Below are 13,777 nucleotides of genomic sequence, written 5' to 3' on the forward strand. Positions count from 1 at the left end.
ACATAGTCTCATTTTACGTTTGAAAAATAAAATATATTCTCCTTTATATGATTTTCCTATAATTTGGAGAAGGCTACTCTTGCCCTTCTCTGTTTATGAAGATTTAGCATGTATTACCAGAAGACAATGAATAATATTTACCCACAAACCTGCAGCCTGACAAAAGTTAAATCAACAAAGGTAACTAAATTCCCCTGAACTGAAAGCTTTCTCTTGGTCTAGTTCCTAAAACCTAATAACCACTAAGATTCCAACTCTGGCCCCCTCCTCAAAATACACTCAAACTTAACACGACAACCTCAGTCTGCTTCCACTTCTGTCTTCCTGTTTCAGCTATTAAGATCCCATGTATTTAATTGCCGAAGCTGGAAAACACAGAATTGGCCCAACTCTTCCCCCAATATCTAATCAGCTACCAAGTAAATTGACATTACTCTTAAATGACTCAAAAACCATCAGGCCTCTCCACTCCCAATGCACTGCCCTAGCTCAGGGCTAAATCATCTGTCATCACAATATCCTGGCAGTGCCTCTAACCCGTCCTTCCTCTATCTGCCAAGTTGATGGAGAGTAATTTTTCTCCAAATGCAAATCTTGCACGCATTAGTTTCCATCAAAGATCAAAATATGGTCCTATCAATAACTGGTTCTTGGCCAGTGAGTCTGATGCCCACAGTTTCGACATAACACTTGGAGAATTGCATTGACTATGAGCTGTTTATTTCCCTAAACATGCTGTGTTCCTTCATACTTCATGCACTTTGCATTTACCCAACTCTCATCCTATACCACCCTTTCCCTCATCTCCTCTTGGCAAGCCTCTACCAGACCTTCCAGATCCAATTCAAGTGCCACTACTTCAAGAGAGCCACATGTAAATCTCTTAGTGGCTCTCTTCTCTGGGCTCCTCTGGCTACAAACTATTAAAGCATGTGTCATAGTTTACAGCAACAACTTGTTAACTGAATTATCTTCTCCAGAGATCCACAAGCTCTTGTCTTTGAATTCTAGTACTTAGCACACTGCTTGGCTCCTGCCAGGCAGTTAGTGTCTGATGAATGGAAAGGACCTGTGACTGAGCTCTGTGGCTATGTGGTAAAATGAGAGAAGGGTAAAATGTTATCAAAGGGCAAAAACTGCTTTTTTGTTAACTCCAAAGTGAATCAAGGTTCCAGGAAAGTTAAAATAAGGATGAAGAGTGCTTTTAGATCCAACTGACTTTTAAATTACTCATCATATCTGTCCTAGCTAAAGACTAACTCTAGCCAGTCTCCTGTGCAGCCTAAGTCAGAATATTTCACACTTGGACACCAGATCCAGCGAATGCTCAGTGGTAACAGAAGAAATACTTATAGAGAAGCTACTGGCTTTGTAAATATAAATGTAAAAAAGATGCTCCCTAAGCATATTTGCTAATTTTTTTCTCTTTGCCATATTAGACCACAATATCCAACTCAGGGCATCATATGTACACAATGTCCAACATCTATGGTGGCAGCTTCCATAAGACAATCACAATGATGTTGGTTTTTGTTCTCTTAGTCATTACTCACAGACAACTATGTGCAGCTACTATGTCCCAGTCACGACGCAGTGCTCTGGACACGCAAAGAAAAGAATAGATCCCTGAGATTCCAGGCTTTCTGTAGGATAGATGGATTACTACAGACAGATATCCTGGACTTGTATCATTAAGCAGTTACTATTTTAAATCCAGCCAGTTCCAAAAACGTTCTCATGTTCCTCTTGTACTTAGCAGGTCACTGGATACCTTGGGTAACCTCAAGAAGGCGGCTAAGCATTCTAATCCAGCTAGTTGGTCATGCAAGGTACAACCTGTCTTGGGAGGCAGCTACATTCAAAATGCAGTGTTCAGGGTATGTCCACTACTGCTCTAATTCCCCAGCATGTGGTGGGGGGTTGTTGAAAGAGTGTTTTCTAAGGAGGAAAAGATCTGGATGAAGGCAGGGGATGAATAAAAGCTTGAGCTCGCGCTTCGATCTACACTCTTGGCATTGTGGTGACTTGGTGTTAGAGCACGGAAGGACTCTTTGGGTACCCTCCCTATATACACGCGTGGAAAGAAAATCTTCCAGAGCAAACCCAGTCAGGGAAAGATGTAAATTCACTGCATTTAGCACCATCCTGGAACACAGGCTTCAGCCTTCTTCAAGGTAAAATACTAGGGGATCTCAAGCCTAACTCTAAGAAACGATGTTATAAACAGCGGACCAATCTCAGATGTACTTGCTCCCCTATCTTTAGGCTGCCCCAAACATTCACTGTCGGGTTCCCACTCAGACTCTGGACAGCGCCCCGCCCTTCTTGGCTCCATCTACCCAACCCAGGCTGGGACCCCAAAGGCCTCACGCCCACCCCCCCCACACCCCGGGCACCGCCCAACGCAGCCCCACCCCCGCCGGGCCCCACGTGTGGAGCCCCACCCCGGCGCTGGAGGCCCTTTAAACACCCCCACCCTTACACTGTACCCCCCCACACACACCCGGACGGCAGCCGGAGAGGGACAAAACTCATGGCGTACAGCCAGTTTCCTCCGTGGATCTCGTCCAGAGCTGCCCAGCTCGTGGGGCCCTCCACCCGGGGCCACAGCCCCTTGGCGCCCCCAGCCCTCGGCGGCCGGGCAGAAGAGTTGTCGCCGCGGCCCAGCTGTGGGGCGGGGCTGGCGGAAGCGCAGGTCTTCGCCGCCGCCGCCACTGCTGCCTCCTCCTGCCGCACGGGCCGCCCGCTCGCCCGCCGCTGGGTGCGCTGCACGCGGGGGGCAGCCGCGGTGCAGAGGTTCATGCAGCGGCGGCGGCGGCGGCGGCTGTTGCTGCTGCTGCCGCCGCGGAGGCAGACAGACCCGGCGCTGCTGCCGCCGCCGCCGCCCTCCCCCGGCTCCATGCCGCCGCCACTGCCGCCTCCTCCTCTCCGGCAAGGGGCGGGGGGCTCCGGCCCGGGGTGGGCACCACTCCTCGCAGTGCTGCTCCCCTCCCTGCCCTCCGCGCGGGCCCTGGAGCCGGCGGGGGCGCCCGCCGCCTCCTAGGAGCGCACGCTCTGCGCGCCCTGCCCGAGAGAGGGGGCGGGCGTGGGCGGGGGCGGGCGTCGGGGCAGCGGGGGACCCCGTGCGGTGCGAGAGGAGGGGGCTAACTCGGAGGATGCCCGGCAGCGGTTCCCCGCTCCTAGGCGCGGGCTGAGCCGGACTCGGAGCGGGCGGCGCGTCGCCATGCCGGTGTGACGGGCGCCCCCCGGCTGCCCGCGCGGTCCCCGGCGCTGCCCCACACCACGCCGCGCCGGCGCCGGGCGGCAGGATGGGCTGTATCCAAAGCATTACCTGCAAGGCGCGGATCCGGCGCGAGAACATCGTGGTGTACGATGTGTGCGCCACCATCGACCAGTGCCCCACGCGCATCGAGGAGACCTCGCCCATCGTCCTGCGCTACAAGACTCCCTACTTCAAAGCTTCAGCCCGCGTGGTCATGCCCCCCATCCCCCGCCACGAGACCTGGGTGGTGGGCTGGATCCAGGCGTGCAACCAGATGGAGTTCTTCAACACCTACAGCGACCTGGGCATGTAAGCAACCGGCCGCGCGGAGACGGAGCTGGGTCCCTGGCCCCAGTCTCTTCTCCTCACCCCGACCGTCCTCCCCAGCTCCTTCTTACTGCTCTCTCCGTCCTCTTTCTAAACCTTCCTCCCGCCTCCTCTTCCACCTCCCTCCTCCCTACGCTTTTGTTTCAGTGACAGGGCGGGTGTGTGTAGGGAGGCTCCTCGCGAAGGCATTTTCTCGTGGTTTGCTTCTGACTCCCCGCGAACGCGAAGAGAACGGTGAGGGGCGGGCAGAAAGCGGTAGAGAGGGTTCGAGAGGCGGAGACGGGGGCGGCTGGCAAGTGCCCTGGGAGTTTCGGGGCGCCGTCTGTGCTTTGTGAGGCTTCCTGGGAAGAGTTTGGGGGGACCTGTAGAGAGGAGTGGAGTGGAGCGCCGGGGGCGCAAGGGCTGTGCCGCGCGTCCTTTGGAGAAACACGAGCGGGCTTGGAGGAGAAGCTCCTGGGTGTTCGGACTAGACTTGGTAGTTCTGCCCTTGTCCCTCGGGACAGGAAGCCTGGAGGAGTTTCCATCCAGAACCTTGAACCCGGCAGAGCTGCCTCTCCGGCTCGGCGCCCTCTGGGCGAGTTCTGGGGTGGTGGAAGAGGGAAGGCACCGGGCGCGTCCCAGACGAGCAGGGTTGATGGCCTTGTGCGAGCCGCCTCTGGCTGACGTGGTTGCAGTGTTTCCGGTGCTCGAGGAAAGTATGGGTCTCTTTCGGTCTAGGGTCTTTACTTCAAAACTTTACTAAATTGCGACGCTGGAAGGGATTCCTCGGCGCCCACCGCCGGAATTCTGTTGGCAAGCTGGGAGCTCTCCAACTTCTTTCAGCAGCGCCGTTTCCAGCGCACTGGGCTGGGCGGCTGCGGTTGAGACCCGGGATAGCGGCGACTCCTCTGCCACCAGGGGCCGACAGCCTGCCCCAGAACTGCAGACAGTCGTGTCCACGACTTTTTTTATTTACTAAATTTTCATAACTCCCTGCCAGCCTCCTTTCAGAAGCAGTTGTCAGCTACAGTGGCTAAAAGGTTTGGGGCCCACATTCTACCTGCTGTTACAGTGTAGGCTAGAGCACTCTGATTAGCTTGCAGCCTATAGGGAAACACTTTCCTGAAAAGTCACCCTCATTTCATTTATTAATCTAAAACTCTAGAGTTCCCAAGGTTCAGCTTTTGAATATGGATATAGAATGGGGGAGTTTCCATTTTAAAAGGTCAAACTATCTTTTTAACAGCAGTTTGCAGGCTTTTTATTGCACTCTGAGAGCCTGTAAGTTAACACTAGTCATAGGTGCTAAAAGGAATTTTGACAGGTCGCTTTGTTTCTCCCCCCGTCCCACCCCCATCCCAAAAAGCTGAACTTTTCTCTTTAAGCATAAATGCTCAATGCTGGAGAAAGCTCCTTCCTAGTGAAGATGTGTGACAGCCCAGTTTCCTCTGTGCCTTTGCTCATAGAGTGTTCTTGTCTTTCTGGAAGGCAGCTGGATGTGAGAAATGGGGGACATATTATTTTGGGTGAATCATGCCATTTAAAATCAGACATACCCTCAAAAGAATGATTATATCTGAACACATATGTCTCTTGAAGATTTTTTTTTTTTTTAAAGAAACCCATTATTTCCAGCCAAGTCAGAGAAAGCCCCAGACAGGACAAGGGTGCCCTCTCTTTTGTCCTCCTGGCCTGGCCTTAATGGCAGTGTGCAGCCTTGCTGAGGGCAGTAATTGCAGTCTGGGGCCCCTCTGGAGGAGGCTAGGAGGGACTGAGCCAAAATAGCCTCACTTTTCCCAAGACCGCACAGCCAAGGCTCTCTGTTGCCTCACATTTCTTGTAAATTAGTAATCCGAAGGCAAATAAATCATTCTTTCCATAAAAGAAAATATATTCTGCCTCAGGAGAAGCAGACCTGGTTGTTGAACTTCCTTGACGATGAGAGGATGTGTCATCATGCGAACCCACTTTAATGGGCATGAATTGGTGCCTGCTCAGAGGGATTATTCCTTGACCTTCCTTGCTGATGTCCTGCCTTTGGGATTTGAGGGGGGGGAAGTTTTGCCTTTAAACTACCACTTTCAGTATTTTAAGATTCTTGGTTTTCATGTTGTTGATGCTGGAGAGCAAGAAATCATCAAGCATTTTATTCGAGATCTGGGCTCAGGGTCTACCTCTCTCTTCATGACTTCAATATATTGATTGCTATATGTTTAAGGCCATTTTGGAGCCCAGATTTGATTGAACCAATTTCCACCAAATGTTTCTGCCCTGAAAACTTTGCCAATGTAAACTTTTTGATGGAAACTCACGGTGCATGAAAGTCACACTGTCGTCTATTAGTTATTATGTCCACTTTAGCCAGTACCTTTAGTGGAAAAAGCACCGCAGGCTGGATTTTTACCCCTGTGCAGTGCTCTCGTCATATGAAGCCTGATACGATGAGAGGGTGTAGGTTAGAAAGCTGCCTTTTCAACATCTATCAGGGGCTATGCCAGAGAAAATCTGAAATTTAAAGTGCCAAGGGAGTTCCCATTGTGGCTCAGAAGGTTATGAACTCTTGCCTAGTATCCATGAGGATGCAAATTCGATCCCTGGCCTTGTTCAGTGGGTTAAGGATCTGGTGTTGCTGTGAGCTGTGGTGTAGGTCTCAGACTCGGCTCAGATCTGGCATTGCAGTGGCTGTCATAGGCCCCTAGCCTGGGAACTTCCATATGCCACAGGTATGGCCCTAAAAAGCCAAAAATCAAATAAGATGCCAAGAAATGTCTATCTATAGGTTTAAAAGAAAATGTGAGCTTTTGTAGTTTAAATTCTCAACATTCTCAAAAAAGAATAGGGTTCTAAAGGAGCATTTGAAATATTTGATGATCAGGAAGGCCAGAGCTTAATTTAAACTTGAACTCAAATGACTTAGAACTTCCTCCAATGATTCCATAGTAAGCAGGCTATCAGTGCTTGTGGCATCCATTTATTTGGCCCCAGTGAACCCTGTTGATGCAGCCCTGCTGAGACCACTGCAAGGCTTCATCGTTCAGGGAGGAAGGGCCACTGGATTTCCTCAGTCAACCTATCAATAAACAAATATTTATCAAATCCCTCTGGTGTACCAGCTCCAGCAAAGAAAACAAAGGAATAAGCACTCAGCTTCACTGTTGCTCAGTGGCATGCAGAAAAAGCCAGGGCTCCCAAGGGTGTAGGAAAAATGCCAGAGAGATGGACGGGGGACCAGGCAGGGTTTTCTAGATGTGTAAGGACTCAAGCGAGGCATGGATAAAATTCAGTGAGACGAGGAGGAATTAGTTCTAAAGGGGAAAAAGCAGCAGATGCAGAGAGGTAGGAAACTAAGATAAGGTGTTTTAAGAGGGCCTACATAAGCGATAGTGGAGCCTTCAAAAAGAACAGTGGGAGAGAAGGTCCACCAGGTCTGCTCAGGAGGGCCTGAGACAGTATGATCTGGAAAAGAGAAGGTTGAGATCAGGCTTTCTTAACCAGAAGAGTATGAGGAGGCTCTTCATACCTTTAACATGCCTCTAGGGCATACAGGAAATTTTCTGTAAAGGCGTTGAGACTGCTATGATGGAACAGTTCTATGCTAGGCTATAGGACCCAAAAGGTTTCCTGAGTGAGGTTTGGGCAAGAATGGGGTTCGTGCCCTGGCCTCACTCAGTGGGTTAAGAATCCGGCATTGCCGTGAGCTGGGGTGTAGGTTGCAGACGCAGCTCGGATCCTGCGTTGCTGTGGCTCTGGAGTAGGCTGGCGGCTACAGCTCCAATTAGACCCCTAACCTGGGAACCTCCATATGCTGCGGGTATGGCCCTAGAAAAGACAAAAAGACAAAAAAAAATTTTTTTTTTAAATAAAAATAAAAAGAATGGAGTTCATGTACCAAGACTGAAGGAGGTAAAGCCGAGGTCAGGGGGAGAGCCAGCAATGGCTAAAGATCCTTCCCATCCCCTTTGAGCCCATGTACATTGTCTTCTAGAGATGGGGGGAACGCTCTGGTCAGCCCAGGGCTGGTGGTAGGGAACTCAGAGAACCGTGGCCTCTGGGTGACACTTGAACAGGTCAGAGCTCACTCCTCTCGTTCAGGAGATAACTCCTGCCCATCTCACTACTCCTCTTTTGAGCCAGTTGAGGTTTTGACTATACCTAACCACCTCTGTTGTCTGCTCAGTTCCATCCAAGCTGGTTTCTGTCTGTTCCAAATTTGTTTCCTGCTCAGTTTCACCTGGGATTTCCATGATGCCAGATCCAGCACACTTATGAGACACTTTTTCATCAGTATTCCACATAGTTGTCCGCATCCTGTGTGTTGAATCACTTCCATCGTTTAGCTTTCATGCTATTTTTCTGGCTATTCCTCTATCTGACTTCAAAATACAGTTCTTCAGGACATTTCTCATTCTATACTGGCTGCATGGTAATTTCATCCATCCCAGTGGCAGCAGATGGTCTCTGTGATATGCAGTCACCTGCAGTGTAGACGTTTGTGTCTACGCACAATTTCCACTTGGCTGTCTGAAAGACTTCTCAAAGGAGCTTAATGTATCCAAACCTGCACTCTTGATCTCCGCCAGAGCTCCCATGCTGAAGCTGCACCTCTGTCATTCTTTCCCATCATGGTAAATAACACTTCCAATCCCTGGGTTACTGTAGCTGAAAATCTGTGTATCACTCTAGATGCTTCCCCACACATCCAGTCCATCTTCAAAGCCTGCTGATCCCGTCTCCCAGATAGCTCTAATCCTTGCATCTTAGCACGTGTCACCATCAACCATTATTTGCTCCAACAGAGGATTTCTGATCAAACTTGCCACCTCCACTCTTGCCCTCCCTCCAGATATTCCCCCGTACAATAGACAGATTGACATTTCACTTTTCTTTTCTTTTCTCTCTTTTTTTTAGGGCTGCATCCACAGCATATGGAGGTTCCCAGACTAGAGGTCAAATCAGAGCTACAGGTGCCGGCCTATGCCACAGCTGCAGCAACGCCAGATCCGAGCCTCGTCTGCAACCTATGCCACAGCCCAAGGCAACAGCAGATCCCCAACCCCACTGAGCGAGGCCAGGGATGGAACCCGCAATCTCATGATCCCAGTCAGATTCGTTTCCACTGTGCCATGATGGGAACTCCTAGAGTGACATTTTAAAACACATAAATGCTGTCACTTTCCTGCGTAAACCCTTTAATGACTAATGACTTCCCATTGCAATCAAGATAAAATTTGAAAGTCTCTTCCCACTCTTTAAATTTCTTTTCTTAAGCCCTGTGAGCCTTTTTCCATTTCTTCAAAGGAACCAACTTCATCCCACTTCTGAACTTCTCCATGGACTGCTCTCTGCCTGAAATGCTCTTCTTGCCCACCCTTTTCTAGCAAATTCTTACTTCCTCGTTCATTACCTTCTCAGAGAGGCAACCCTGAGTCCACCGTTTAAATTAGACTTCTCCTGTTCTTTTAGTTGTTACAGTTAGTAAGCGTATAATTGTATGTTTATTTAACATCCGATTCATCTGCTAGAATATAAGCTCCATGAAAGCTGATATCATATCCATTTTATTCTCTATGAACAGCGCTTGGCCCATAGTAGATGTTCAATAAACATTTGATAAAAATAAATAAAGGAGCCATTTTTCTGATCTTGAGTGGTCTGGGTCTTTTTTTTTTTTTTTTGTCTTTTTAGGGCCACACCCACAGCATATGGAGATTCCCAGGCTAGGGGTCGAATTTGAGCTACAGCTGCCGGCCTATGCTACAGGCACAGCAACAGGGGATCTCAGCCATGTCTGTGACCTATACTACAGCTCACAGCAATGCCAAATCCTTAACCCACTTAGCAGGGCCAGGGATTGAACCTGCATCCTCATGGATCCTAGTCAGGTTCGTTACCGCTGAGCTGTGATGGGAGCTCCTGGCCTGGGTCCTTTTCAACAAAACCTGTCTTTTCAGAATTGACTTTTCATATTAAATCTAGGGCCAACCCCACAGAGCTCTTGAACCCTTGACACTCCAGCAGTCACTTAGGACATAAAAGAGTTTAACTCCAATCTGCTTTTGTGTCTTTTGTTTGTTTGTTTGTCTTTTTAGGGCTGCACCTGCGGCATATGGAGGTTCCCAGACTAGGGCTTGAATTGGAGCTACAGCTGCCGGCCTATGCCGCAGGCACAGCAAGGCCGGATCCAAGCCACGTTTGCAACCTACACCACAGCTCACAGCAACACCAGATCCTTAACCCACTGAGCGAGGCCAGGGATCAAACCCGAAGCCTCATGGTTCGTAGTCTGATTCATTTCTGATTCGTTTCCACAACTCCCTGCTTTTGTGTCTTTGATCTGCATTCTCCTACCAGATCTGCTGCTCCTTAGCCCAGGGCTTGTGTCCGTCACTTCCTCTGTCTCCCTGCAGTGTTCTGAACACCAGGAGTGGAGTTCAGCAAGCCCTGAAGCCTCATCCTCATGCCACCTGCTACAGAGTGACATTCAGTGTCTGTCCAAGGAGATGGGATGTAGAAACCTATTAGAGCACAGTTCCACCTGCATCATTAACTGGTGCCCTGAACGCCAGGACTTCTGGAGGTGATAGCCCTTGCCATTGCTTAAATACCTTGTCCAGTAGGGTCATTGCCCTGAAAGCAAACATTTGTCTTATTTGTGGCTGCACATGCAGTGTGGCTTTGACAGTGACCCTCAATGGTCATAGAGATGACTCCAGGCATTTTGCTTTTTGGGACCAGCTGGGCTCATCTGTCTAGGGAGCTGTACCTGGAGTCTCCAGGTACATTGTCCAACCAGGTCCACTGCTCCTCAGCACAGGGCTCACATCTGTCACTTCCTCTATCTCCTTATGGAGACTTGCACCAAGAGCCGTCCCCCATTCCTGTTGCACCCCCAGTCAGGGAGCCTCACGATCTGGAAGTAGCCAGAGCTGCTCCTCACCAGAGAAACAGGGGACCCCCCCCTCCAAGTCCCAGAGCATCAGATGAGAAAGCAGGATCCAGTTCCCTTATTAAAGTCCTGAGTGCCCTTGAAGGGGAGGCAGCCTAACCCTTTGCCTCTAATCTTCTCCATCTCGGCAAAAGAGGAGCAGCAGAGGATTAGCTAGTCTTATCAGGAAGCATTAAGCTCACTGGAGATAAAGCACAACTCTGGAGTTGAAGGGGGGTGGGAGGAACAGGGGAGGAAACCAATGATTCAGAAGAGAAGTGCAAAAGTAAATGGAAGTTCACAATGAAATGTAGTGTGTGTGGCCTGGGATACTGTGTGGGCTTGAGAAAGCAGGGACGGGTGACTACTGCAGGATGTCAGCCACCTTCCACGTGGCAGCAGAGGTGCATGCTGTCTTGGGGGCCAGGTCTGCAGATGCTTTGTGTTCCAGGTTAAAGAAGGCTGGCAAGAAAAGGAGTTCCTGTCGTGGCTCAGCATAACGGACCTAACTAGTATCCATGAGGTTCGATTCCTGGCCTCTCTCAGTGGGTTAAGGACCCAGTGTTGCCGTGAGCTGCAGTGTAGGTCGCAGACACAGCTCGGATCTTTTGCCGAGGCTCAGGGGAGGTCAGATGGTTGGCCTGTGACCACCCATCTAGTAAGTGACTGAGCTAAAATTTTGTGAGAGGGTGGGGCCTAGAGAGCAAGTGACTGGGTCCATTCATTGCTGAGAAGCTCATTTCCTGGGAGCAGCCTCCTTAGCTCTCAGGGATCCCCAAGTTGGCCCATCTGGGCTGCAGGTTTTAGCCCCATGCTGCCTCCTCAGCATCTTCCCTGCAGGTCGTATGTCAGCCTAAAGGGGCACCCCGCAGCCCTGGCAGACAGTCACTCAGACTGCGTAGGTACTGGACTTGTGACCATGTTCATTCCTCAAATTCCAGCCAATTGCTGTTTGGATAGGTGCTTAGGAGGAGAAAGAGGACCCCCTTTTAGTAGTGGGAAAGACCCCTGGCTCTTCCATCAGCTCATTGAACATTCCGCTGACACCCAGGAATTCTTGCGCTATTAGTCCTCTTTCCAAGCCCTCCTCACCCTGCCCCAGGCCACTGTATTAGCCTGTGGACCCTGCTTCCTCAGTGGCTCTGCCACAAGCCAGTTGGAACTGTTAGCTGTGCCAGTTGACGATACAGCTGCTGGCTCCCCAGCACAGGGATTCGAGTCAGAAGACTTGGCTTCCTTTCCCAGCCGTGTGGCCTTTGGCAGATTCCTTCACAATTTAGTGTCTAGTTTGCATGCATGTAAGTCAGCATCAAACAGATCTGTCTTATCCCTTTGGCTGGGGGTCAGGAATCAAGTGAGATGAAAACTATAAAAGGGCTCTCCAAATGGTAATGTATTGTGCACCTGTTGGTTTTTTATTAGTATGAAGTATGGCTGTTAGTACAACTAGAGGGCGACTCTGGATCAGTGTCAAGGAACAGGGAGGTCGTGGCCCCCAAGCAGAGAGGAACATTCACACTTTGGAGAGGGAACATTCAGCCACCGCTCCTCCACAACCCCACTTAGAGCCGGAGGGGAGGATAACAGTTCGCTTTGTATGTTGGCTCTTTTCCATTCATACTCAGAGGAGGGTCATAGCCTAGTCCCACCCAGAAGTTGCCCTCCCAGATCTGCTTCATGCTGTGGACTCTGGGCAGCATTCAGGACCCTGTCCAGTCCCAGCCCTTGGGTGCGATGCCTGCCACTCAGCCCATCCCACCCCAAGCCCTCCCAAGGTTTCAGTACCCATCAGGCCCTGGATGAGAAGCCAAGGACTTGAGGTTAGGGTGACACCAGAGGCCATAAGCCATGCTGTCTGTGCTCGGGAAGGTCTGGGGTTTCCAGCCTGGGTGGAAGATGAGACCCACACCTGAAATAATGTGTATGTGAAACTATTTCTAAGTTATCTTTTCCGGTATATTTTTAGTAAATCGTTAACATATATTTTCACGATTTTGTCTCTGTATAAGGGAACTTCCCATAATCCTAAAATAATCATGAAACCTATTTAGGGCAACCGGTTGGTTTTTTTTTTCCCGCATTTTAGATAAGCAAGCTGATTAGATAAGCAATGTGCTCAAGGTCACTCTGGCAGGCCCTGGAACAATCAGGGCTCCCAGCTCCTGCCATAGCGCCTTCCTGTGCCAAGTGCATGGGCAGCCAACCCAGGACAGGAGGTTGGGGATGAACGAGGTCATCCTCAGGGCTGTGGACATTGAGTACTTCGGGCTCAGTCTGCACGTGGACACTTTGGGGGCATCGCTGGAATAGCTCAATGTGTTCAATAAAAGCAAAGGGAAATTTTCAACCTGTCAGATTAAGACAAAATAAACAAGGCCATGTGCCACCTCATGGCACCTCTGTGGGGTACTGTGACAGGCCTGCCTCCAAAAGCCTCTGGCTGGCTCCCCCTCTTGGGGCCTGACCTTTCCAAGCTGGCGTGTGGGCTGTGTCGGGCCGGGGTGCTGAGAGGCTGTCAGAGGTCTGGCTAATGGGAAGCAATAAATCAACACCCTCAGTCAGCAAGCTCTGCAGCATCCTGAGGGGGCAGGCAGGCCAAGGAGGTCAAGGCTTGTGGGCAGGGGTGGTGACTGGGACAGCCTTTGGCAAGGCTAGGAACAGCCCGAAATAGGCTAATGAGATGTTGCCTTGCCCTGGGCATGGGTGGGGTTGAGGGGTCAGCAGGGAGTAACTGAGGGGAGGGAGAGGCTCAAGGGGATTCTGAGAGAGAAGGATGTGGCCCACTTGGCGGAGCCTCCATTCCAAAATGGCAGCCTCCACGCCAGAGCCTGGAGAGCTCACTTCAAGACCAAATTTTAAGTGACTCAAATATTTGAGACTCTGTTTCAAACTTCTGTAAACAACCTTTACCTTTTTTCTTTTTTAAGAAGGATAAGAAATTTGTGCCAAAAAATAAACCCAAACTCCTGTTGAAGATTTCTTCTTGGCCTTCAGAGCCAGGGAGCCTGTCTTGCTGGGACACTAGTACACTTTAAGGAGTGGGCAGGTATCTGCTTTTTTTTTTTTTTTTTTTTTTTGACCACCCCGTGGCATGTGGGGTTCCTGAGACAGGGATCAGATCCAAGCCACAGTTGTAACCTATGCCATAGTTACAGTATCACCAGATCCTTAACCCACAGTGCAGGGCCAGGATTGAACCTGTATCCCAGGGCACCAGCACCAACCATCCCACTGCACCACAGTGGGAACTCCCTAGGTATCTGCCTATTGTCTGAGGCCATGAA

The 13,777-nt window shown here is 50.2% G+C and overlaps 1 protein-coding gene across 1 annotated transcript in view; it reads left to right on the forward strand.

The window, feature by feature from the left end:
* Nucleotides 1–2,812: 2,812 nt before the first annotated feature.
* FAM78B (family with sequence similarity 78 member B) overlaps nt 2,813–13,777 on the forward strand; it is a 91,737-nt gene continuing 80,772 nt past the window's right edge. The window contains exon 1 of the mRNA XM_047784018.1: nt 2,813–3,571. Coding sequence (XP_047639974.1) covers nt 3,309–3,571 — 263 coding nt within the window. The 5' untranslated portion in view covers nt 2,813–3,308. The remainder of the gene's footprint in view (nt 3,572–13,777) is intronic.

This window comes from Phacochoerus africanus, chromosome 6 (genome assembly GCF_016906955.1).
Source record: "Phacochoerus africanus isolate WHEZ1 chromosome 6, ROS_Pafr_v1, whole genome shotgun sequence".
Taxonomy (NCBI): domain Eukaryota; kingdom Metazoa; phylum Chordata; class Mammalia; order Artiodactyla; family Suidae; genus Phacochoerus; species Phacochoerus africanus.